Consider the following 23,810-nt stretch of genomic DNA (forward strand, 5'->3'; position numbering starts at 1 on the left):
TTTAAAGAATTAATCGAAGACCTTTACATTTTAAGTGAGAAAGTGCATGATAAGCTTATTCTGGGAGAGAAGCTAAAATACTTCTGACCTTATTTGGCTCTCTGAAAATCTTCCAGCAGAAAATTATTATTTTATTAGCAAACTAAATGTACAAAATATACAACTACATTTTTATGCTGATTACTTACATATAAATAGTCACAAAATCTACAAAATGAGATAATTCAGTAGGATTATTCAAATATTTTAAGATGATTAAATATTGCGATTAAACATATTTTTACTTTAGGAATATAATAAATGTTTACTATTATGACTTTCAGTTTATGCAAAAAATATTATCAAAAATTTAAAATTAGCAAATGCTACTATGTTTTCATAGTAAATGTTTAAAACTTCAAGGCATAATAAGTTCATCTTTTTTTAATATGAACTATATCACAATATTCTGGAATTAAATACTTTTTTGTAACAGGAAAAAATATTTCTACAAAGTTACGGGACCCAACAGTGAAAAAGGCTTAAGGCATTTGCATGACCTTCTTCTATTTAAGAGTCTAAACATTTGACTTCAATAGAAATGGTGCCGGCAGAGGCTCGTACGGTAGGAGGTGATGTCAGCTGATGAAGAGGAGGACGTGGCTGGTCCAAGATGCTAAGACATCCCAGGTCAGCAAGGCACAGTGCCTCCAAGGCCACATGCCCAACATCCCAGAGAGACACAAGAAACAAGACACACCACTTGTACCGTTTACGCAGCAGTGATGTCAAGTCTGTTCTAAGAAAGATTATTTTATAAGAATCTATGTTAATAACCTATAGCAGGGGCCTTCTAAATGCATCTGTAACCTAGATCCTAGGTGCTGCATCAGGGTTTATTTGAGTCCTGCTGGTGCTGATGTGGAAGGAGATGCTGCTGGACCTGGAATGCAAAATAGAGCAAAGAGCTGATGGGTAAGGAGGCCAAGATGCCAAGTTTTTATAAAGTGAAAATTTTAACCTATTAATTTTATTTAGCTTTTTATTTTACTTTTTTTTCCTATTTATTTATTTATTGTCTTTTGTCTTTTTAGGGCCACACCACCAGCATATGGAGGTTCCCAGGCTAGGAGTCAAATCGGAGCTACAGCTGCTGGTCTTTGCCACAGCCACACCACCACCAGATCTGAGCCACGTCTGGGACCTACACCCCAGCTCACGGCAACACCAGATCCTTAACCCACTGAGCGAGGCCAGGGATTGAACCCACAACCTCATGGGTCCTAGTCAGATTCGTTTCCGCTGCACCACGACAGGAACTTCCTAACCTATTAATTTTAAATAAAAGAAAGCACGTCTCTCTCTACCTCTTATAAGGATTATTACTGAAGTCTGTATAAAAATCTAGCATAACCTTATGCTAATATCAAATGATAGCTCCTTGACTAGATCAGATATGTTGGTGGTGACAAAGTAAATTCTATCTACTTAAAACCATACAGAAAAACAATGCAAAACATCCTAAGCTACCCACTGCAGGAGAAGCCGTGCATCTATATGTAAACTGGAGGCCTCTCTTGGCTTCTCACTTCTTTCCCATGATTTAAACCCACCTCTCACAGGGTGTGTAATGAAATGTATGTCTCTGAAATAAACTGAAACATGCTTTGCCTTGTGAAACATAAACTGAAACATGCTTTGCCTTGTGTGACATGCATAAAAGAACCATCCTGTTGTAATAACGAAAGTGGTCTTTCTTTTGCTGTCCCCAAAAAGTGCGTTTCTAGAACTCTGATTTTTTAAAGGCGTGAGACAAGCACCAGCTTCTGTCATCAGAATACATGCAGTTTGGAGAGGGACCTCTCAAGCTTCTGAGATGCTTTGTTTCAGATTTTGGAACTATGTCCATCCATGTTTTGTGTTTGAGACACTTTACATTTGGATGCAGGTCAGTTTCTCTACAAATACTCACTTGGAGGAGAAGACTCTACAATAAAGAACAAGTACATTAGTTGTTCAGTTTAACAAAACAGGCTAATTTTATTTTATTTATTTACTTATTTTTTATTTTTTTTGTCTTTTTGCCATTTCTTGGGCCGCTCCCTCGGCATATGGAGGTTCCCAGGCTAGGGGTCTAATCGGAGCTGTAGCCACCGGCCTACGCCAGAGCCACAGCAACTCGGGATCCGAGCCGCGTCTGCAACCTACACCACAGCTCACAGCAACGCCGGATCCTTAACCCATTGAGCAAGGGCAGGGACGGAACCCGCAACCTCATGGTTCCGAGTCGGATTCGTTAACCACTGTGCCATGACGGGAACTCCAACAGGCTAATTTTAAAAGAATTACTTTTAATAATTACATTTAAATTCATAAAAGGTTTTATTACTTAAAACAATGTCACAGAACATAACTGACACTGCAACGCTCAAACGTGACTTTTTTTTGTGTGTGTGTGTGTCTTTTTAGGGCTGCATGTGGAGCATAAGGAAGTTCCCAGGCTAGGGGTCGAATCAGAGCTTTAGCTGCCGACCTACACCACAGCCACAGCATAGCGGGATCCGAGCTGCATCTGCGACCTTCCAAAGTGTACTTTTTAACGAGTGAACTTGCCACTTATTCTTCACGACAACAGAAATAGAATGTCATTAATACACTGGCTTGGAGTTCCCGCTGTGGTGCAACAGGATAGGCAGCGACTCTGCAGCACCAGGACACAGGCTCAGTTCCAGGCCTGGCACAGTACGTTAAAGGATCCAGCATTGTTGCAGCTGTGGCATAGGTCGAAACTGCGGCCCAGATCTGATCCCTGGCTGGGGAACTCCATATGCCAAGGGGCAGCCAAAAAACAAAACAAAACAAAACAAGACACATTGGCTGGGCCAGCATGGTGCCTGCTGGATGGGAAAAGCAGGCAGAGCTCTCACTTATCAACCATCACTTAAAGCCTGTCAGATGCTTAAAGAGACCTAACACAGCTCCTTCCTCCTTAATCAGAGAAATGAAGCCTCCGAGTGGAAACACGTTGCCGAAAGGCAAATGGTCTATAATTTCTAGGCTACAGAAACCAACGTAATACTCCGTAGAACTGGCCAAAAATAAGACTGATCCCCCTGTGACAGGGACTGTGAAAAATCATGGAGTGTATGGAACAGGGAAAGATTTAAACTATTCAAAGTTTAATAACAAGGTTTCAGAAATACTGATAATGGAACAACTTCACGTTTGAATTGTTTGGAAAAGAACTGAGGGCTTTTCATGGAGCTGCCTCAGAGAGGACCAAGCATTACAGGGGTCAGAATTTTGGGGACCCAGGAGATGAAAATTGATATGAAGGGTGTGGTGTACAACAAATGAAGCGTCAGGATGTTTAACAACTAAAAATTTGTAAAGCCACCGAAATGATGACTTTTCCTATTCATCTGAATAAAGAGAAAAAGGGGGAGTTCCCATTGTGGCTCAGCAGTAATGAGCCTGACTAGTATCCATGTGGATGCTGGTTTGATCCCTGGCCTTGCTCAGTGGGTTGAGAGGATCCAGCGTTGTTGTGAGCTGTGGTGTAGGTCACAGATGTGGCTCGGATCCTGCATTGCTATGTCTGTGGCTGGCAGCCCTAGCTCTGATTCAACCGCTAGCCTGGGAAATTCCATACGCTGCACCTGCGGCCCTAAAAAGAAAAAAAAAAAAAAAGAGGAAAAAAGGAAAATATATATCATCTTCCTGTGTATTTGTAACCTCAGTACTTCTGTAGGTTTTAACACGGTTTTTAGGTCACTTATTATGAGAAACGTAGGAGACAAGAAAGAGCCCCATTGCTGCCGTGTCAGGGGCCTCGCACTTCACCTTGGCCTTCCTCGGCGCCGCCCTGGGGAGCCTCTGGGTCTGGGGGCTGCTGGGCATCCTTCGGGGATGCAGGCGATGCAGATGCCCTGGTCGTCAGCGGGCTGCCCTTGGCCGAGTCTGCTCGCTGCTGTAACCACTCATCCTTATATCCGTTGCTAATAAGTTTGGAAAAGTTTGTGGGTGAACTGGTTTTTTGACCAGGCCTCAAAAAGAAAAGAATTGATGTACACTTAAGTTCAAAGGGGAACAATCATCTAGAGGTCTTCTTGGAGAGCATCCGGACGATAAATGAGATGCGCTTCGGTCCCTTAAGACACAAAGACACACTCTCCCTCCCTCTCCCTCCCCCTCCCTCCCTCTCTCCCTCTTTCCCAAGCTCTCTCCATTTTCAGGCATAAGGAAGCACACCTCCAAGCATTCCTCCTACACAGGGAGCACATACTTAGTTCAGTTTCCAGAACTTCCCTTCCGATCAGCCCCTCAGAGAGAGAGTCATTCTGGCATTTCTTTAGAAGACGCTGCCCCTTTCCCTGGGGAGCGTAGAGGGCCTCGGACTGCACCATTTCTCAAGAAATTATTACATTATGAGTTCTTCCTGGTTCATATTCAAGATTACCTGCTGCCTCTTTGCACGGCTTTGCCTTCTCTCTGTCATTTACCTCTGTTGCTGCAGCTCCACAGACTTTACCACAACCTACACGAGGCAGGGCGGGAGGACCAGAGAGGCGGGAGCAGCCCGGGCTTGGGTGTCCAACAGGCGACACATATCACCTGTTCTCTCCGCGCCTCAAGTTTCTTCCTTGTAAGACACTCTGTTGTTAAGGGGCTTCCTAATGGCTCTGATGGACTCTCTCTCCCTCCCTCTCTCTCTCTCTCTCTTATATATATATATATATATACGCACATTATTTATATTTACATCTGTAGCCATATATAGAGAGAAAGAGGCAGATAGATAACAGAGAGAGACAGACAGATATAATATTTTTTGCCATCCCAGTCTGAGTGTGGCGTTCCCATGGCACTTGTCACACCTAATGTAACTGACTGTCCCTCCACCCCACCCACACTAGTCGAGAAGCTATTTGAAGACTAGTGAGACAATCAATGGCATGAATTCCAGCACTAAACTAGTTTTCTGGGAGAGTGAAGAGAAACCGAAAGCCTGGGGGACTCCCTCTCCAGCTGGGAGATTATCCAAATGTCAGAGCACCCGAGAGAGGTCCCAGCCCGTCGCGGAGCCAGGCGCTTGCCAGGCACAGACAGCAAGGTCCAGGTCCAGGTCTTGGTGACAGAAGATGTCAGAACTGAGCACCACACACGTGTAAGGACAAGGGGTCCCCAATTTACAAGAGGAGCTTTGGTGCGGGTGGCGTCCCGAGGTGGGCCAGGCAGAGGCAGGCTGATGGAGAAGAGAGCCCGTGGAGCAGCTGGGCATCCACAGGGCACGAGGACGGGCAGGGGAAAGATGCGGTCCCCAGGGACCTAAGGAGGGGTCAGGGAGGCATGGGAAACGGACCAGGAGCCCCACAGCCAGGGCCGGGCCATGGAAGCTGTGACACTGATGTCACATTACCAAAGCCAACTACTGGGAAGCGAGTATCACTAGGTGGTCGTCAGCACTGCAAGTGGTGGCCACCATTGTCACTGTTGTCACCTGGACCAAGGACCAAACCCACACCGAACCCAGGCACTTACATGGGTGGAAAGGACAGTTTGCTTCCTGCAGGGTCTTTGGGGCCAAGTGGGGTCCCCACTTTGCTCGGATACTTGGGCTTGATGGCTGGCAGCCTCACCTGTGCAAAGAAACACAAAACCCTGATTCAGTGAAAGGCATCAGGCAGCTCAGATGCTCAAGAAGAAAATTCGCACACATGGAAGCAAAAGTACACACCGTGCAGGACGGGGTTTGCAGTGTGGTCTTATTTCACTGGTAAAGAGCCTCAATAAAACACAACTCAACAATCACCCCCATTCAACACAGCGGTTACATAAAAGAAATATCAGGAGTTCCTGCTATGTCCCAGTGGGTTAGTGGGTTAAGAACACAACTAGTGCCCATGAGGATACAGGTTCAGTCCTTGGCCAGGCTTGGTGGGTTAAGGATCTGATGTTGCTGCAAGCTGCAGAATAGGTCACAGATGCGGCTCAGATCCAGTGTTGCTGTGGCTGTTGTGCAGGGCAGCAGCTGCACCTCCGATTCAACCCCTGGCCCAGGAACTTCCATATGCTTCAGGCACGGCCCTAAAAAAATAAGTAAATAATAAATTTTAGAAAAATCAGTAGTTCAAAAGCAGCTGCTGTATTTAAGCAAAGATGCATCAACTCAGGAGGAAAACCAGGGGACAATTAACAGTGTGAAATACTAAGAGGTGTTAAGGGAGGATGTGGTCCTGCAGGGGCTCCTGAGAGGACAGGAGGGTGGGCGGCCACCCGTGCTGGCTTTGGGCAGAGGCTCCTTGAAGGCACAGGGAGGGCTGTCCTTGAAGACTCTTGGACTTCTTCCTTCAGCCTGAACCCCCAAGAGGAAATGAAGGAAAGAAAAGGGGGAAGGACACAGATTAGGGACCTGTCCTCGTCTGATCACACAAGCCAGCTGCTGAAGGAGAGCTGGGCCCGGCCCGGGGACCTGCCCGCCCTGCCCTGGTGCCACCCCACCGAAGACACGCGAGCATGTGTCACCGAAGGACTGAGGCAGACAGTCTGCTCCCACCTAAGACACCCAGGAGGGCCAGGGCCAGGGGAGGAAACTGGGAGTGTGTTAGGAGAGGGGCCTTCATGTACAGGAGAAACCAGTACAGCGGAGCGGGGTAGGGAGATGGCCCCGTGAGATGGGGGTGGGCTCAAGGGAGAAAGGCCAGCAGGAGGGGGGATGGGGGGCATCCAGTAGCTCAGGTCGAAGGTCAGGGACACCCACACCCCGAACCCCAGGGCAGCAAGCGGGCAGGAGAGTGGGGCTGATGCTGAGTGGAACTGGCCAATGAGGTGACTCCTGACATGAAAGCCAGGTGCTTCGCTGGCAATAAGAACGTGGGGAAGACAGCCCTCGAGTGAGCTTAGAAGGGAAAGGAGCCTGGAGCAGGTGAGGGGCTAAATCTGGATAAAGAACAACGACTTTTAGACAGGAGTTCCCTTGGTGGCTCAGCAGTAACAAACCCGACGAGTATCCATGAGGATGCGGGTTCAATCCCTTGCCTCACTCAGTGGGTTAAGGATCTGGCATTGCCATGAGCTGTGGTGTGGGTTGCAGACGTGGCTCGGATCTGGCGTTGCTGTGGCTGTGGTGTAGGCCGGTAGCTGTAGCTCCCATTCAACCCCTAGCCTGGGAACCTCCAACCTAAAAAAAGAGACCAGACTTAGTTGCCAGTGATGGAGCAGGATAATGCAAGAAAAAAGAATGTATACATGTATGTGTGACTGGGTCACCTTGCTGTGCAGTAGAAAACTGGCAGAACACTGCAAACCACTATCATGGGAAAAAATAAAAACTATTATCAAAAAAAAGACCAAAAATTTACATAAATATAAATGAATATTTTCTTGTTGTAAAAGATTCAAACTATAGGAGTTTCCGTCATGGCTCAGTGGTTAATGAACCCAACTAGTATCCATTAGGACGTGGGTTCCATTCCTGGCTTCACTCAGTGAGTTAAGGATCTGGTGTTGCTGTGAGCTGTGGTGTAGGTTGCAGATGTGGCTCGGATCTGGTGTTGCTGTGGCTCTGGAGTAGGCCGGCAGCTACAGCTCTGATTGGACCCCTGGTCTGGGAACCTCCATATGCCATGGGTATGGCTCTAAAAAGACAAAAATAATAAAATAAATAAATGTCAATGTCTGCGTATCAATTTTCAAATTCTGCTGTATTTGTACGTAACATAAGCCTTTTCCAAAGCAACACATTTGTTGCTGAATTAAATGATGTTTGGGTAAAGTTTTATAAATTCAACATGTGTATTTAATAAAAATCAGGGAAGGATGCCTGTCAAATTCACACAGAACCCACTAGCTTTATAGGGTGGCTCTTTTTATGTTAAATTCTTCTTCTGGAGTTCCCGTTGTGGCTCAGCTAGTTAAGAAACCAAGCAGCACCCTGGCCCCACCACACCATCATCACGAGCAATGTTTATTTCGACAAACCAAGTTTATTTTGACTTCCCGACCAGAATGGGAAATCAAGCTTTCAAAACAAAAGAAAAAGGAAAAACAGATTGCCAGCCTCCAACGAATACCTCAAGCAGGTTTATGTACAAACAAAATTTACAAGTACTGGAGTTCTCACTGTGGCTCAGCAGGTTAAGAACTCAACTAGGATACATGAGGATGTGGGTTCGACCCCTGACCTCGTTCAGTGGGTTCCCAGGGGGGTTCCCAGGGGGGTTCCCAGGATCCAGTGTTGCTGCAAGCTTTGGCGTAGATTGCAGGTGTAGCTCATATCAGGTGTGGCTGTGGCATAGGCCGGCAGCTATAGCTCTTACCTGAGCTGCAGGAACTTCCATATGCTGCTGCTGTGGCCCTGAAAAAAAGAAAAAGAAAGTTCTTATTCTACCTGTGCCAGCAAGTCCGACAGGACAGGGAGAACTGCCCCCACCTTCAGATGTCTCAGGAGGGGGGCCCTTTCCCCCGACCATGCCCAATCAGGGTTTGCATTTATAATCACAACCCCATGGCATCCTACCTCCTACAGGCCCTAGAACGGGCTTTCTTCCTGCTCTTAGCTCAGCTAGCACGGCTTTGTCAGTGGTGTGGGGCCAGGATACATTTAGCCTTTTTTTTTTAAATGCCACAGGGAGGCTCCCAGGCTGGGGATCAAACCCAAGCCCCCGCAGAGACTCGGGCGGCTGCAATGGAATTCTTAACCCATTGTGCCACATCAGGACTCCCGACATTTGGCATTTCAAGTTCCTTGGCAGGTGACCTGTGTCCATCCTGAACACCAAAGGGTGCTATTTATTCCGAAGTGGTGCCACCGCTTAACATATCGCCAAAGACACACCAGATCCTTAAAGCAGTCCATCTCAGGATCGTGCAGACAACCCACAGCCAGACTCAGGGCTGGGACAAGAAAACAGCTGGCTCAGATGCAGGCAACTGACACACGCCCACGGCGCTCAGCTCTCTGCATCCTGAAATAAACCACCGGGGGGTTCTCTTCCAACTGGACACCGAGAAGCTTGCTGGGGTTCAGGCACGGATGGCTCCCAGCACCAGGGCCCTGGAGCCAATGCCCCTTCACAATCCAATCCACCCTGGGTGTGTACCCGAGAGAAGCTATTTCTTCTTCCCTTCTTGTCCACAGAGTGTCCCAGGGAATTTTAACTTAAATTCTTAAACAGAGTGGACTTGTTCAGAAACCAGATAATGTGTTTTCTTTTCTTTCTTTTTTTTAGGGCCGCCGGTGCGGCTTATGAAAGTTCCCAGGCTGGGGGTGAAATCACAGCTGCAGCTGTCAGCCTACACCACAGTCACAGCAATGATCCAAGCCACATCTGCGACCTAGACCTCAGCTTGAGGCAAAGCCTGACCCTTAACTCACTGAGCAAGACCAGGGAACGAACCCTGCATCCTCCTGGATAGCAGTCGGGTTTGTAACTGCTGAGCTGAAATGGAAACTCCCAGATACCATCTTTTCTTTTCTTTCTTTCTTTCTTTTTTTTTTTTTTTTTTTTTTTTTTGCTTTTTAGGGCTGCACCCGCAGCATGTGGAGGTTCCCAGGCTAGGGGTCAAATCAGAGCTGTAGCTACTAGCCTACACCACAACCATAGCAACACCAGATCCAAGACTCATCTGCAACCTACACCACAGCTCACAGCAATGCCGGATCCTTACCCTCTGAGCAAGGCCAGGGATCGAACCCGCAACCTCATGGTTCCTAGTCAGATTCGTTTCCGTTGCGCCTCGATGGGAACTCTGATAAGATCTTTTCTAGGAGAAGTGTTGGGCCAGCTGTCCCCTAGATGAACGTCAACTCATTAAAACTCACTCAGTAAAAGGCGGTCCTACCTCACAGAGTGCATATTCATATGGAGAAAAAGGAGCTAATACTATCGTGGCCTCTTGCTTTCTAGCAGATCAAACTTAAAATGCAGATCCCGTGGCGATGTCACAGCCACGAGACACACCGGCGGGCAAGCCCATCACGAGTTCAGGGCAGCAAGCAAAGCCATGCCATCGGTGAGGGCTCCTGTCACCTTTCTTTTCTCCTTTTCAAGTTCCTCGGCCTCTCTTTGCCAAACTGTCTTCATGTCAAAGTCGAAGGGCCCTCTTCTGAACTCGTAGTTACCACTGGACTGATCGGGGCTGAACTCTTCATAAACCATGTAGTCAGGTATGGACACAGCAGGGACTCTGCAGAAACAGAGGAGGGACTTGAAGTCTCAGTGCCACTCCCTGACCTATCTCCCCGCCCCCTCCTCCCAGCAGCTGGCACTGCATCTTTTCCAGTCCGCACCCCTCCCCGCTCCCCCCAGCCTGCTCCAAGCCCAGCCTACTTCAGTCATCTTTCAGAACTGAAAATTTAAAATTCACAGAACACTCTAAACCAGCTATAACGGAAAAAATAAAAACCATTTTGAAAAAAAAGAAGATGAGGGCGGGTGGGGGGAAGAATTGAAAATGTGTGAACCACTCCCCCTTTTCCTGGCCCCTCACTTCTGCTAGGATAAACTCCCAGCTCTTAGCTGGGGGGAGGGAGGAGAGCCAGGGAGGCAGGAGGCCTCCAGGCTGCAGCAGTGTCCGTGTCAGTATGAGCTGGGGACGGGGAATCAGCAGAGCACCAGGCAGGACGGGAGGGAAAAGAAGGGTTCCCGGGCATCACGGAGACAGACAGCGGGCTGCAAGGAGGCAGCTTGGAGGCCCCAGAGGTCACAAGTTGAGAGGTAAAAGGGAACAGAGGTCAGGGCCTGGGAATGCAGGCCTGGGAGGTGACCGCCACGCGGGAAGAGAGGCCACCAGCATGAAAGAGTTGCTGTGGGCAGAGGTGGGAGTACAGGTGAGGGAGGAGCTGGGCCACCACCAGGGCCCTGGGCTCTACCCACGCATTTCAGAGGCTGTAGAGCAGGAGGCACCCTCAATTTCTGGGCTTCTTTCCGAGCAGGAAAAAGCCCAGGGGAACAAAATAACTGAGGAAGGGACAACCTCAAGAAAGGTGTTAGACAGTGTGAAACCACAGCTCCGTCCTTCCCGAATGTTCACTGAAGGAACGTTTCCCCTTCACCTCCCTCCCTCCCCGTGACACCCCCAGGGAGGCCAGGATGGCAGATTCGGACACGGGCCCAGGAGCCAACACCCGTGCTCTCTGCCTTCCGACCTGGACTGGGGACAGACAGGGACAAAACCTAAGCGGGAAGGACTGTCCACGTGGGGGTGGAAGAGGAGGAGCAGGCTGGCCCGCTGGCCCGTCCCAGAACCCCAGGTGACAAAGCCAGCCCCGGAGAATGACAATAGGCTCAGAGCCAGAGCTCCGCCTCCCTCGGCTGCGGGGAGCCTGATGGATACTCCGAGCCCAGCAGCCACAGGACAGCTGGGCACCTTCCACCCCGGGTCGCTGCAAAGCCCTTCCTGGGTGCACCTGCTCCGCCTGCCCCTTTCTCTCCCAAATGATGCTGATGACACAGGTCAGGGTGTTAGCCAGAGTGTCAGCGTTAAGGAAGAGGCAGCAGGAATCCTGAAGGTAAAACTGCACTCTGAGCACAGGCAGAGCCTTTGAGTAACACGATGACGGAGGGGAAACACATCTGTGTTCCTGCTTTCCGGGCCAGGCGGGGACGCTGATTCTTCACATGACTCCTCAGTCCCAGGGGTGGTTTGGTAGCTTTAGTTTGCATGTCCAACCTGAGGAATTCCTTAGATATTTCCAAGGAAGGAGACAGTCGTCCCCCCTCCCCACACCCCCGCTCCCTGCCCCACGCTCCCCACTCCCCGCCCCACGCCCCCAATAACTCTGTAACCAGAACAGAAATTTGGGTCACCTGCATTTCTGGCTTTGTGTCACAGCCTTCTTCCATGAGAAGAAAGCTTTGGGGAGTTCCCATTGTGGCTCAGCGGTAATGAACTCGAGTAGTATCCATGAGGATGCAGGTTCAATCCCTGGCCTTGCTCAGTGGGTTAAGGATCTGGTGTTGCTGTGAGCTGTGAGATGTGGTGTAAGCCAGCAGCTGTAGCTCTGATTCAACCCCTAGCCCAGGAACTTCCATATGCCCCAGATGTGGCCCTAAAAAAGGCAAAAAACAAACAAACAAACAAAAACCTTTGGGATAGGCTGTGTTTCTGGGAGGGAGACATGGCGGGCCCTGAGAACAGACAAAACCAGAGGCAACTGCACCCACAGCAGCCTTGAGAGAAAAGGATGCTAGGGTGGAAACCCCACTGAGCTTTCTAGAATCCTGATGCTCCTATGACGTGTGCTGCCCCAGAAGAGCTGGAGCTGTAATGCCACACTGTCTGTATATTTAAAATCCAGGAGTTCGTGTTGTGGTTCAGTGTGTTAAGAACTCAGCTAGTATCCCTGAGGACACAGGTTCGATCCCTTGCCCTGCTCAGTGGGTTAAGGATCTGGTGTTGCTTTGAGCTGCGGTGTAGGTTGAAGATGAGGCTTGGATCCTGCTGTTGCTGTGGCCATGGTGTAGGCCAGCAGCTGTAGCTCTGATTCACCCCTAGCCTGGGAACTTCCATATGCCGCACATGTGGCCCTAAAATGGAAAAAAAAAAAATCCAAATCGAGGTATTGTTTTTGTTTTTGCTTTCTATTTAGATAACAACCATGTGGGGCGTCAGGATACTCACTGTCTCTGGTCAGCCGTCGGTGGCTTGCTATGGTGGATGTACCAGTCTGGCAAGGAGTAGGCAACGGGGGAGCCCGTCCTGGTCCCAGGGGCAAAGTGCTTCAATAGATCTGGAAGCCAGAAAGAGGCAGCTGTGAGCAGCCCCGTCCCCACCGAGCGTGAGCATCACCCGGGGCAGCTTGCCACTGACAAGGCAACCCGGACTTCTGCGGCTACCTCTGGGCTCCGGGGCTACGGAACAGCAGGGTGTCCTGCTCCTTGTGCCTGGGCTGAGATGGCGTCAGGAGGACAGCTTTCCCTCCCCCTACCCTGACCCCCGGCCCCCAGCCATCCTCCCTGGTACCAGCCTGCGTCCATGCCTGGCAGTGTCCACCCATTCCCGGGGGGGATCCATCTATGGGGACAAAGCTCCTCAGGTCCCCAAGGGGCTGCTTGTTGACTGTCTCTCTCAGCTGTCCCCTTGCCCCCTTGTAACCTAGGACAGTCTGTTCTCTGCCTCCCCCCCACCACACTTCCCCACAAGGCATTTCTGGGATAAGCTGCCCCCTCCAGGTTTCCAGTGGGAAGCAGGGCAATGGCCCCTCTAAATCATGGGGTAGGGGGGGTTAATCGGTGCCCCCTTCCCCCTGCTCCCTGCCCCCTGGAGCCAGACTGAGAGGGACAGACTCATTCTAGCTCCAGCCCAGACCCACCCCCTTCCCCTGGGCTTTCTTCACTCTCCCCCGGCTTGAGGGCTTTTCAGGGGTGGGGGTCAGGTGGGGTATCAGCAGGCAGGGATGGTAAAGGCTGGTTTTGCCTGCTGAGCAAAAACAGGGGTTGGGAGGGAAACAGCTAACATGGAGGATTCTCACCATCAGTAAGACTGCGTGCGTGCGTGCGTGCGTGCGTGCGTGCGTGTGTGTGTGTGTGTGTGTGTGACCCTGTGGCCTCTGGAGTTCCCAGGCCAGGGATCAGATCCTAGCTGAAGCTGCACTGGATCTTTTAATCCACTGTGCCAGGCAGGGATCGGACCTGGATCCTGGCGCTGCAGATACTCCACCAATCCCGTTGCATCGTGGCGGGAACTCCAGTAAGGCATTTTTAACTTATTTTTTGAACTTTTGATTTTTACATATTTCAGACAGACCAAAGTTGCAAAAACGGGATGAATTCTCCCATCTTCACCCAGATTCCTCAAATGCTATGTTTTGTTTCATATTGGCCTTATGCTTCTTTCTCTATTGACCAGTGTGGTATTGTCACTGTCACTGCTGTTGGGGGACCGTTCAGGATGTCTCCAGTGACAGGTACGACATAATCACAGCATAATGATCAAAATCAGGAAATTAATGTGATGCAATCTTTTTATCCAATTTTCCGATCCTATTCAGATTCTGCCAGCTGTCCACCAATGTTCTTTTACCCAGTGGCTGGGGAGCAGGGAAGTGAGTCTAGAGACACACAGGGGCACCATTTCTGTGCCTTCCGTGCAGTGAATCAAATGGCTTGTTCTGGGCTTTTCACCGTTAAAGCCCAGATGCTGCCATCCTGTCACCAGCTTTCCCCGTCACAATCTCCATGAAGGGAGGGTGGCCAGAAAGAAAGAGAGGCCAGTGTCAGGTGTTTAATTAGAGGTGACTCCTTAACCTGGCCAGCAATTTAACTAGCACAACTAAGCAGGACTTTCTCAGTTGAATCATGGGTAAGAGTTTTATGTTTGTCAGCATCACCGTTGACACTCACCCATGGCCTTCACTATTTAGAGTGTAGTCATACACAGGAGAGAGACAATGAGACGAAACAACACGAAGCGAAAATGCTTCCCAACTTAGGAAGCGGTGGCCCCAAGCAAGGCATTCAGAGGGCACAGACTGACTGCTGACTTGGCAGTTTCCTAAAACCCTGCAATTCGGTGGCGGGGTGGGCACTGCAACCAACATACCCCTCGAAAGGAAAATCCTGCACAGCCAAACCAAGGAATTCAAAGTCCCATCGATCCTTCTCTTAAACAGCAGCACATCCCTGAAGGGTCTGCCCCCAGAACTGTGTCAACTAACCTGGACTTGCAACAGCATGGGGCAGAACTTATACATTTTACAGTCATATTTTTATCAGGAAGTCACGATGCCCAGACGACTGTGACACTCCCCGCACCGAGCCAACGCCTCTGCGGGGCTTACAGGGCCGGCCACCCTGCTTCGCCAGCTTCACATACTCCGAGTCTGTCTCCTTCACCCAGTACCTCCGTGGCCCGAGTGCGTGCCCATTGCGGGGTGCCCGCAGATCGCTGAGACCTGGAACCTGGGACGCGGGCGGGGCATCCACGGCCTTCTCGGACCGCTTCACAGGATGGTGGTAATACCAGTCTAGGGGAGAGGAGGCCCAGGGTCAGGTTGGTGCCTGTGGAGTCCAGGCTGGTTTGGTCCCCTGCCCAGAAGACCGCTTTGCCAGGGAGGCGGGGGGGTCGGGGTGGGGGGTGTCTCACCCTCCGCAGGAGTTACCGTCCTCTTGTGACCGCCTGTCACCTGAGGCATAACCCTGCCAGTTGTGTGGTTAACTGTCCCTAACAGCCACCAGCAGCATCCATGGTGCCCAACAGATGAAGAGACCTCCTGGGAGACCTGCTGGCCTCTCCTCTATGCCACCCCTGCCCCAAGGCAGTGAGAGCAGAGCCCCTTCCCTGGGGTTTCCAGCCTCCCAATAAGGCATCCAGATCCCTACGTGTCAGCTCTCTCTCTCTTTTGTAATTTTTCCATGGACTTTCTGGACATGTCAGGGAACACACATTCCTGAGTGATCCCAAGTCACTCAAAGCATGAGCAAGTCTATGGAATACGTAGCCAAATGTTGGCCAGGATTTAAAAACCACTGAGATACTGGAGCTCCTGCTGCAGCACAGGAGGTTAAGAATCCAACTGCAGTGGCTGAGGAGGCATAGGTTTGATCCCTGGCCTGACACGATGGGTTAAAGGATCTGGCATTGCTGCAGCTGTGGTATAAGTCACAGATGAGGCTCGGATTCAGTTCCTGGCCTGGGAACTTCCATGTGCCCTGGGTGTAGCCATAAAAAAACAAACAGCAGCAACAACAACAAAAACCCACTGAGACATCATAGTAAAAAACTCTTCCCAAAGTGGGTACAGAGGGAACATATCTCAACATAATAAAAGCTATTCAAGACAAACACACAATATAATACTCAAAAGGGAAAGGCTGAAAGTCTTCCCACTAAAATCTGGAGCAAGACAAGAATGCTCATTCTCCCCACTTTTATTCAACAGAGTATTGGAAGTCTAAGCCACAGCGAGGAGCCCAGAAAAAGAAATAAAAATAGGAAAGAGGTAAAATTGTCATGATATGCAGATAACATGATACTATATATAGAACCCCCCCCCAAAAAAAACCTACTAGAACTGATAAAATCAGCAATGTAGCAAGATACGAGAATAACGTAAAGAAATTGGTTGTATTTCTTTATGCTAACAATGAAGATTCTGAAAAGGAAAGTTAAAAAAAAAACAAAAACACCTTTTAGTATGGAGATTCCTCAGAAAACTAAAAATGGAATTACCATTTGATCCAGCAATCCCACTCCTGGGCATCTCTCCAGAGAAAACCATGACTCTCAAAGACACATGCACTCCAATGTTCACTGCAGCACTATTTGCAATAGCCAAGACATGGAACCAACCTAAATGTCCATCGACAGAGGAGTGGATCAAGAAGATGTGGTCCATATACACAATGGAAGATGACTCAGCCATTAAAAGGGATGAAATAATGGCATTTTTAGCAACATGGATGGACCTAGAAATTATGATGCTAAGTGAAGTCAGTCAGACAATGAGACACCAACATCAAATGCTTTCACTGACATGTGGAATCTGAGAAAAGGACACAATGAACTTCTTTGCAGAACAGATACTGACTCCCAGACTTTGAAAAACTATGGTTTCCCAAGGAGATAGGTTGGGGGGTAGGGGAACGCGCTGGGGGTTTGGGATGGAAAGGCTATAAAATTGGGTTGTGATGATCATTGTACAGCTATAAATGTAATAAATTCATTGACTAATAAAAAAAATACATAAAGGCAAAAGAAATTAAAAAAAAAAACCCTTTTAAAATTGCATCCAGGAGTTCCCATCACAGCTCAGTGGTTAACGAATCTGACTAGGAACGATGAGATTGCAGGTTCGATCCATGGCCTTGCTCGGTGGGTTATGGATCCGGTGTTGCCGTGAGCTGTGGTGTAGGTTGCAGATGCGGCTTGGATCTGGTGTTGCTGTGGCTGTGGTGTAGGCTGGCTTCTACAGCTCTGATTAGACCCCTTGCCTGGGAACCTCCATATGCCACAGGTGCATCTCTAAAAAATAATAATAATAAAATAAAATTAAATTGCCTCCAACCTGACCAAGGAGGCGAAAGACTTATGTGCTGAGAAATATAAAACATTGATAAAGGAAATTAAAGATGATTCAAAGATACCCCATGCTCTCAGGTTGGAAGAACTAATATTGTTAAAAACGACCACACTCCCCAAAGCAATCTACAGGTTTAACGCCATCCCTATCAAATTATTCATGACATTTTCCACGGAACTAGAACAAATAAACCTAAAATGTTTATGGAACCATAAAAGATCCCGAATTGCCAGAACAATCCTGAGGAAAAAGACCCAATTTGGAGGCATAACCCTTCCAGACTTCAGACAATACTACAAAGCTACAGCAATCAAATAGCATGGAATTGGCCAAAAACATACGGATCAATGCAAGAGAAGAGAGAGCCCAGAAATAAACCCACACATCTACGGTCAATCTTCGACAAAGCAGGCAAAAATATACTGTAGAGAAAAGAGAGTCTCTTCAACAAGTGGTGCTGGAAAAGCTGGACAGCTGCATGCAAATCAATAAGGTTAGAACACGCCCTCACACCACAGATGAAAATAAACTCAAAATGGCTTCAAGGCTTAAATATAAGATATGACGCCATAAAACACCTAAAAGAGAACATAGACAAAATATTCTCTGACATAAATCTTAGCAACATGTTTTTTTTTGTTTTTTGTCTTTTTAGGGCTGCACCTGCAGCATATGGAGGTGCCCAGGCTAGGGGTTGAATCAGAGCTGTAGCCACCAGCCTACACCACAGCCACTGCAATGCAGGATCTGAGCCCCATCTGCGACCTACAGCCCAGCTCACAGCAACGCCGGATCCTTAACCCACCGAGCGAGGCTGGAGATCAAACCCACAATCTCATGGTTCCTAGTCGGATTGGTTTCTGCTTCACCACAACAGGAACTCTGAGCAACGTTTTCTTAGGTCGGTCTCCCAAGGCAAAAGAAATAAAGGCAAAAGTAAACTAACAAGCCTGAAGTGTAAAGGGTGTGGGATTTCTAGGATCTGGGGTCTGGGGAAGAGGAGGGAGGGAGGACGAAGGTAGGTACCCGAAGGCCAGCCTGCTCTCTGCCCTCTCTCCCCATCAATCTAAGCCCCTGGAGAGAGGGACCACGGGCAGTGAGCTGAACTGGCCTTGGCAGGGCCCTGAGGGCCCCTCAGTGGGCACCCAGGACAGAGCCCTGCAGGCTGCTTTGTGATCAACCTGTGAGAGCCCCTGTCAGGATGGAGAAGTTTCAATAGGAGCCCAGGGACCTATAGTTATCGGTGTCCACTTATGACCTCACAGAAAGAAGACATGGGGACACTTGGACTCTTTGTGTTCTGGTGACTCTTTGCATCAAAAACTGATTAACTGAACATCCAAGTAGAAGAAACAAACATAGCTGATTGAAAACTTTGGAAACAGGAGCTCCTGTCGTGGTGCAGCGGAAACGAATTTGACTAGGAACCATGAGGTTGTGGGTTTGATCCCTGGCCTCGATCAGTGGGTTAAGGATCCAGCATTGCCATGAGCTGTGGTGTAGGTCACAGATGTGGCTCTGATCTGGCGTTGCTGTGGCTGTGGTGTAGGCTGGCTGCTACTGCTCATATTGGACCCCTAGCCTGGGATCCTCCATATGCTGCTAGTGCGCCCCCCCCAAAAAAAAAAACTTTGGAAAAAAAGTCCAGGGAGAATGTGAGATAAGAAAGATGCCACTGTTACAGCACAAGTGACTTTTGCATTTAAGAGTTTACTGGGGAGTTCCCATTGTGGCACAGTGGTTAACGAATCCAACTAGGAACCATGAGGTTGCGGGTTCGATCCCTGCCCTTGCTCAGTGGGTTAAAGATCCGGCGTTGCCGTGAGCTGTGGTGTAGGTCGCAGATGCAGCTCGGATGTGGCGTTGCTGTGGCTGTGGTGTAGTCTGGCTCCTACAGCTCATATTGGACCCCTAGCCTGGGATCCTCCATATGCCATGGGAAGCGGCCCTAGAAAAGGCAAAAAGACAAAAAAACCCCAACTTACTGGAACCAGCTGTCAAAAATGCATGATGTTTAGGGTCCTACACGGGACTGGCTCCTGGCAGGTGTGATGGGTAATTTTATGTGTTCACTTGGCTAGGCCACAATTCCCAGATATTTAGTCTGGCATGTTACTGTGAAGGTACTTTATAGATAAGATTAACATTCAAATCAATAGGCTTTGAGTAAAGCAAATAAGTCTCCCTAACATCTTATGGTGGGTCTTATGCAATCAGTTCAAGAACTTAGAAAAAGATGGGTTCCCCTTGTGGCTCAGCAGTAATTAACACAACTAGTATCCACGGGGATGCAGGTTCCATCTTTGGCCTCACTCAGTGGGTTAAGGATCCGGCATTGCTGTGAGCTACGGCGCAGGTTGAAGATGAAGGTCGGATCCTGTGTTGCCATGGCTGTGGCATAGGCTGGCAACTGTAGCTCCATTTCGACCTTAGCCTGGGAACTTCCATATGCCACAGGCTCAGCCCTAAAAGACCAAAAAAAAAAAAAAAAAAAAAAAGAACCGAGACTGAGGTCTCCTAAGGAGGAAGGACCCCTTTGGACTCTGGACCACAGCATCAGCTCTTTCCAGGGTCTCCAGCCTGCAGATTTTGGACTTGCCTCCTCCACAATTGTGTGGGCCAATGTCTTGAAATAAATCAGTCTCCCATTCTCCCTCTTTCCCCCTCTCCCCGCCCCCCCTCACTTGGTGCCATGGCTCTGGAGAACCCGAACACAGTAGGAGCACAGGCAAACAGCACTGAATAAATCACTCCGCATAAGCACGCATGGATCCTACAAAGAAGACATAACTGACCTCTAAAGCTAACTGCTACCCGTCCAAATTCTACTCAGAACTAAAGTTGGGTTCCCTGAAGGAAAGTGAATATTCATGGAAAAATCTCTTCAATAGCTAATGAATAGTAATTAAATGAACAGTATAATGAAAACACTATAGTTTTGAAAAGAAGACAAGGAGTTCCCAGTGCGGCTCAGCAGGCTAAGAACCCAACATAGTGTCCCTGAGGATGTGGGTGTGATCCCTGGCCTCGCTCAGTGGGTTAAGGATCTGGCGTTGCTGTGGCTGTGGTACAGGCCGGCAGCTGCAGCTCCCATTCCACCCCAAGCCTGGGAACCTCCATACACTGCAGGTGCGGCTCTGAAAGGAAGGAAGGAAGGAAAAGAAAGAGAGAGAGAAAGAAAGAAAAGGAGACGAAGAGCCCACTGGGAAAGCTTTAAAGAATTGTGTGCAAGCTCACAGAGACTCCACTTAAAAACTAGCACTCGGGGCTTAGCAACATTTTGCTCTCGGATCATATTTGCTCAGATGTTTTCTTTCAGAGGGAGGGCATTCAATGCTTTAGTTTTCCTCTCTGTGTTTTGATGACTAATTAATCCACAGAGAACAGAGTACCTTCTACTTCTCATTACTGGAAGCTTTGGGCAGGCACTGAACTCTAATCGGGTTGGCCATTTGTAACTGCATGCCTTGCTCAGAGAGCCAGGGAGTAAGTCACTGAACCAACTGTCACCACCACCACCACCACACACACACACACACACACACACACACACACACACACACACACAGAAAGAGAAAGAGAGAGGGTCAAAGGGACGAGAACTGTCTTGTGCTTAAAAATTATTAGTACTTGTGTGGCACTGACCACTTGCTATTGGGTAGATTTCTTTACATAGCTTCCCACCTCCTCATGTGCTAGGTAAAGGGACACTTGATTTATCCATAAGGAGACAGGCTGACAGAGGCTGCAAGATGACCCAAGCCCCGTGTGAGAAAGTGTTTCGAACGGTGCCTAGCATGTGTTGGTATATTTACTGCTGCTCACACAGGGGGAATCCACTCTCTAAGGCTCCGAGAAGTCAGACCAAGGCTGAGAGCCCACAGTGGACAAGAGGAACCCAGGCCTCCTGTGCTCCCCTCAACCAGTTCCCAGCACAGCCACGGTGTCATCAACAGCAGTCACAACAGAGCTCTGGGCAGGAGGCACCCTGAGATCGCAAAGGCCACGCTCAGCTCCCCTGCCCAGAGCCCGCCTGCCAGCTGCCACCCTGCCTCTCCCAGCCCGGCTCCAGGACGTCCTCCACCCTCCTCCACATGGGGAAGAATAAAACAAAGGCCAAATCAGACACAACAGCAGCAAGCGTCCCTTCCCTTCTCCCACCTTCACAGTGAGAAGCCCCACAGAGGCAGACACTTCCACTCAGGGCTTGTGTCCTGTGTCCAGCCACTTAAAGCAGGAGACATAGTTACCTTGGCTGGGGTCGGTGTAAATAAAGAGCAAGAGTAGGTGAAATGAAATACCTGGAGATGCAGCTTAAAATGAAAGTGCTTAAGCCAACATACCGGGAAATACCTGTGAGAGTTACATAGGGTTACTATTGCAGAGAAACTTTCAGAGATGCTATTGCTCCAACAACTTAGGCCACAGTGGGTAGCCTTTTATTGAATATAGGGAAATAGATCAAGCCTCATCCCCCAGCCCTTCCCCCCACCATATTACCCTTGAAGCTTTCCTTTGACACGGGGGCGGCGGGGGGGGGGCACAGGAATCGTGTGCAGCTCCCTTCAAGGGCACCACATATCAGTCGCCCTCTCCTGCCCCCGCCCCCTCCACACAGCGCTCAGGATGCTGGTTTCCGAGCCTTTCCAGAAGCAGAGCAAAGGCAGGTCTCCATTCCTCAGGGGTCACTCACCGCAGGGGGCATAGCGACTTGTGGCTCCGTGCAGCTCCTTGCTGGTGTTTCTCATGCCAGAGAGACACACTGAGCCGGGTGTTCACGAGTGAGTCAGGAACCGTCGCCGGGGCTGAGCTGCAGAGACCAGGTCTGCTCCCCTGCTCTGTCCGCCTCTACCTGAGAGGTATGCAAGGGTCTTACCATTCAAGACATGTGTGCACGTCCACACCCGTATACAGCAGAAACACGTGCAGGCAGGGTATACAGCAGGAGCACACACACACGCAGAGTAGACTGCAGGCTCCAAGGTGGTGCCCAGGCCTGGCGCTCCTCCTTCCCGGCTGACGGATGGCCCCCTTCCCGTCCCGCCGGCACTGCCCGTTTAACTCCGCTCGCCGGCTCACCTAGGGTCTCAGCGAGGGGCCGTCGCAGAGTCGGTGGCGAATCTGTTCCGGCGCTGGGTCTCAAACTCCCAGCGCAGCGCAGAACCTCAGCAACCCGCGTCGCCAGGGCAACGGTCTGGGCCAACAGGCTGTCGCGGCGGGAGTCCCCCAGCCAATCGGGACAGTCCGAGAGCCCGCAACCCGCCAATCAGAACTAAGGGTGGAGCGCGGGCTCCCACAGTCAACAGTCCCGAGCCGGGGGCGTGGCCTCGTTGCTCGTGGGGCTGGGGCCGGCCTCTGCGTTCTCCAGATACTGCCCTGCACCCCAGAGGTCCAGGAAAACTCGACCGAAATTTTCTTGTCCATCTCCGTCTTATTTAATGCATTGTTAAAAAGAAGGCGAATAATTGCATGGGAAAACTCAGCAAACAGCCATTTCTGCCAATTACGTATCAGTAGTAAAATCACCACGCGAACGTCTTTCCTCTTATTTTTTCAGAATTTCCGGTTTGGAAACTGAGAGATCCTTTTATAAAGCCTTTGGCCATGTTTCTACAGAACCGTATTCAACGCTTTACGTTAGTGTGAACTTTTGTCCTGCCTGGATTCAGTCTCCATCATGAGTCATGCTCCTGGCTCTGCTCCGTGAGCTCATGGGCCACATGGGGACCACAATTCAGTCATCGGAGAGCTGCAGGCGGCCCTGGCGGAGGGATGGAGGGGATGAGCTGGTGTTGACCCAGGTGAGTGAGGCGGGCTGCACTACCACAGAGAGCAGTCACCCAAACCCTGTTGCTCCAACCACCCAGGAAGCAGTATGGAGCTGCTTCCTTTGCAGAAAAAGAAAAATCGAGACATTTTGAATGGTGGTCAGTTGGCAACTTTAGTTAAACAAGATGCTGTTTCTGTTACACAGGTAAAGCCTTAGAAATCCACCAGAAGACAGGTGATGTAAAATTGGGTGAGAAGATAACTCTTGTAGCAGGAATTAAGCCTAACTGTGTTTATGCATCTCTGGTGTAATATTTTCAAGATACTCTGCTGGCCCAGTCTTGAAAGTAATCATTTTTCAATGTCAAATGTTTGTCCACTGCATGTAGAGGTACTTAGACTAACTGTCACCAAGAGTAACAGGGCTTCAGAGTCCCCACTGTGGCTCAGCCAGTTAAGAACCTGACGCAATGTCTGTGAGGATACAAGTTCAATCCCTGGCCTCACTCCGTGGGTTAAGGATCCCATGTTGCCACAAACTGAGGCATAGGTCGCAGATGCGGCTCAGATCTGGCGTGGCTATGGCGGCTGTGGCTGGCAGCTGCAGCTCCCATTAGACGCCTGGCCTTAAAAAAAAAAGAGAGAGAGAGAGAGTAATGGGGCTTCCTTTGGTTTTTTTAGGGCTTCACCTGCAGCATATGGGAGTTTCCAGGCTAGGAGTCTAGTGGGAGTTGCAGCTGCAGGCCTACACCACTGCAATGCAGAATCCAAGCCATGTATTCGACCTACACTGAAGCTCATGGCAATGCCAGATCCTTAACCACGGAGAGAGGCCAGGGATGGAACCCACATCCTCATGGATACCAGTCAGGTTTGTGACTGGCTGAGCCGCAATGGGAAATCCCAACAGGGCTTCCTTTTGCATAAGTCATGGCCTTGTTTGCCCAGGGCACTGCATATCAAGAGAACATCATTTTTTGAGATAGTTTATCAGGAATTCCCTGGTGGCCTAGTGGTTAAGGAACTGGTAGTTGTTACT

The 23,810-nt window shown here is 49.4% G+C and overlaps 1 protein-coding gene across 1 annotated transcript; it reads right to left on the reverse strand.

Moving 5' to 3' along the window:
• Nucleotides 1–404: 404 nt before the first annotated feature.
• Nucleotides 405–22,185, reverse strand: C16H7orf57 (chromosome 16 C7orf57 homolog). Its single transcript, XM_047763337.1, has 9 exons — nucleotides 22,082–22,185; nucleotides 21,696–21,854; nucleotides 14,762–14,947; nucleotides 12,604–12,712; nucleotides 10,011–10,167; nucleotides 5,521–5,618; nucleotides 3,823–4,025; nucleotides 1,952–1,966; nucleotides 405–922 (listed from the first exon to the last, which is right to left on the reverse strand). The coding sequence occupies exons 2-9, from the start codon at nucleotides 21,748–21,750 to the stop codon at nucleotides 876–878; spliced, it is 870 nt and encodes a 289-aa protein (XP_047619293.1). The 5' UTR covers nucleotides 21,751–21,854; nucleotides 22,082–22,185; the 3' UTR covers nucleotides 405–875.
• Nucleotides 22,186–23,810: the final 1,625 nt, after the last annotated feature.

Source organism: Phacochoerus africanus, chromosome 16 (assembly GCF_016906955.1).
Source record: "Phacochoerus africanus isolate WHEZ1 chromosome 16, ROS_Pafr_v1, whole genome shotgun sequence".
NCBI classification, from domain to species: Eukaryota; Metazoa; Chordata; class Mammalia; order Artiodactyla; family Suidae; genus Phacochoerus; species Phacochoerus africanus.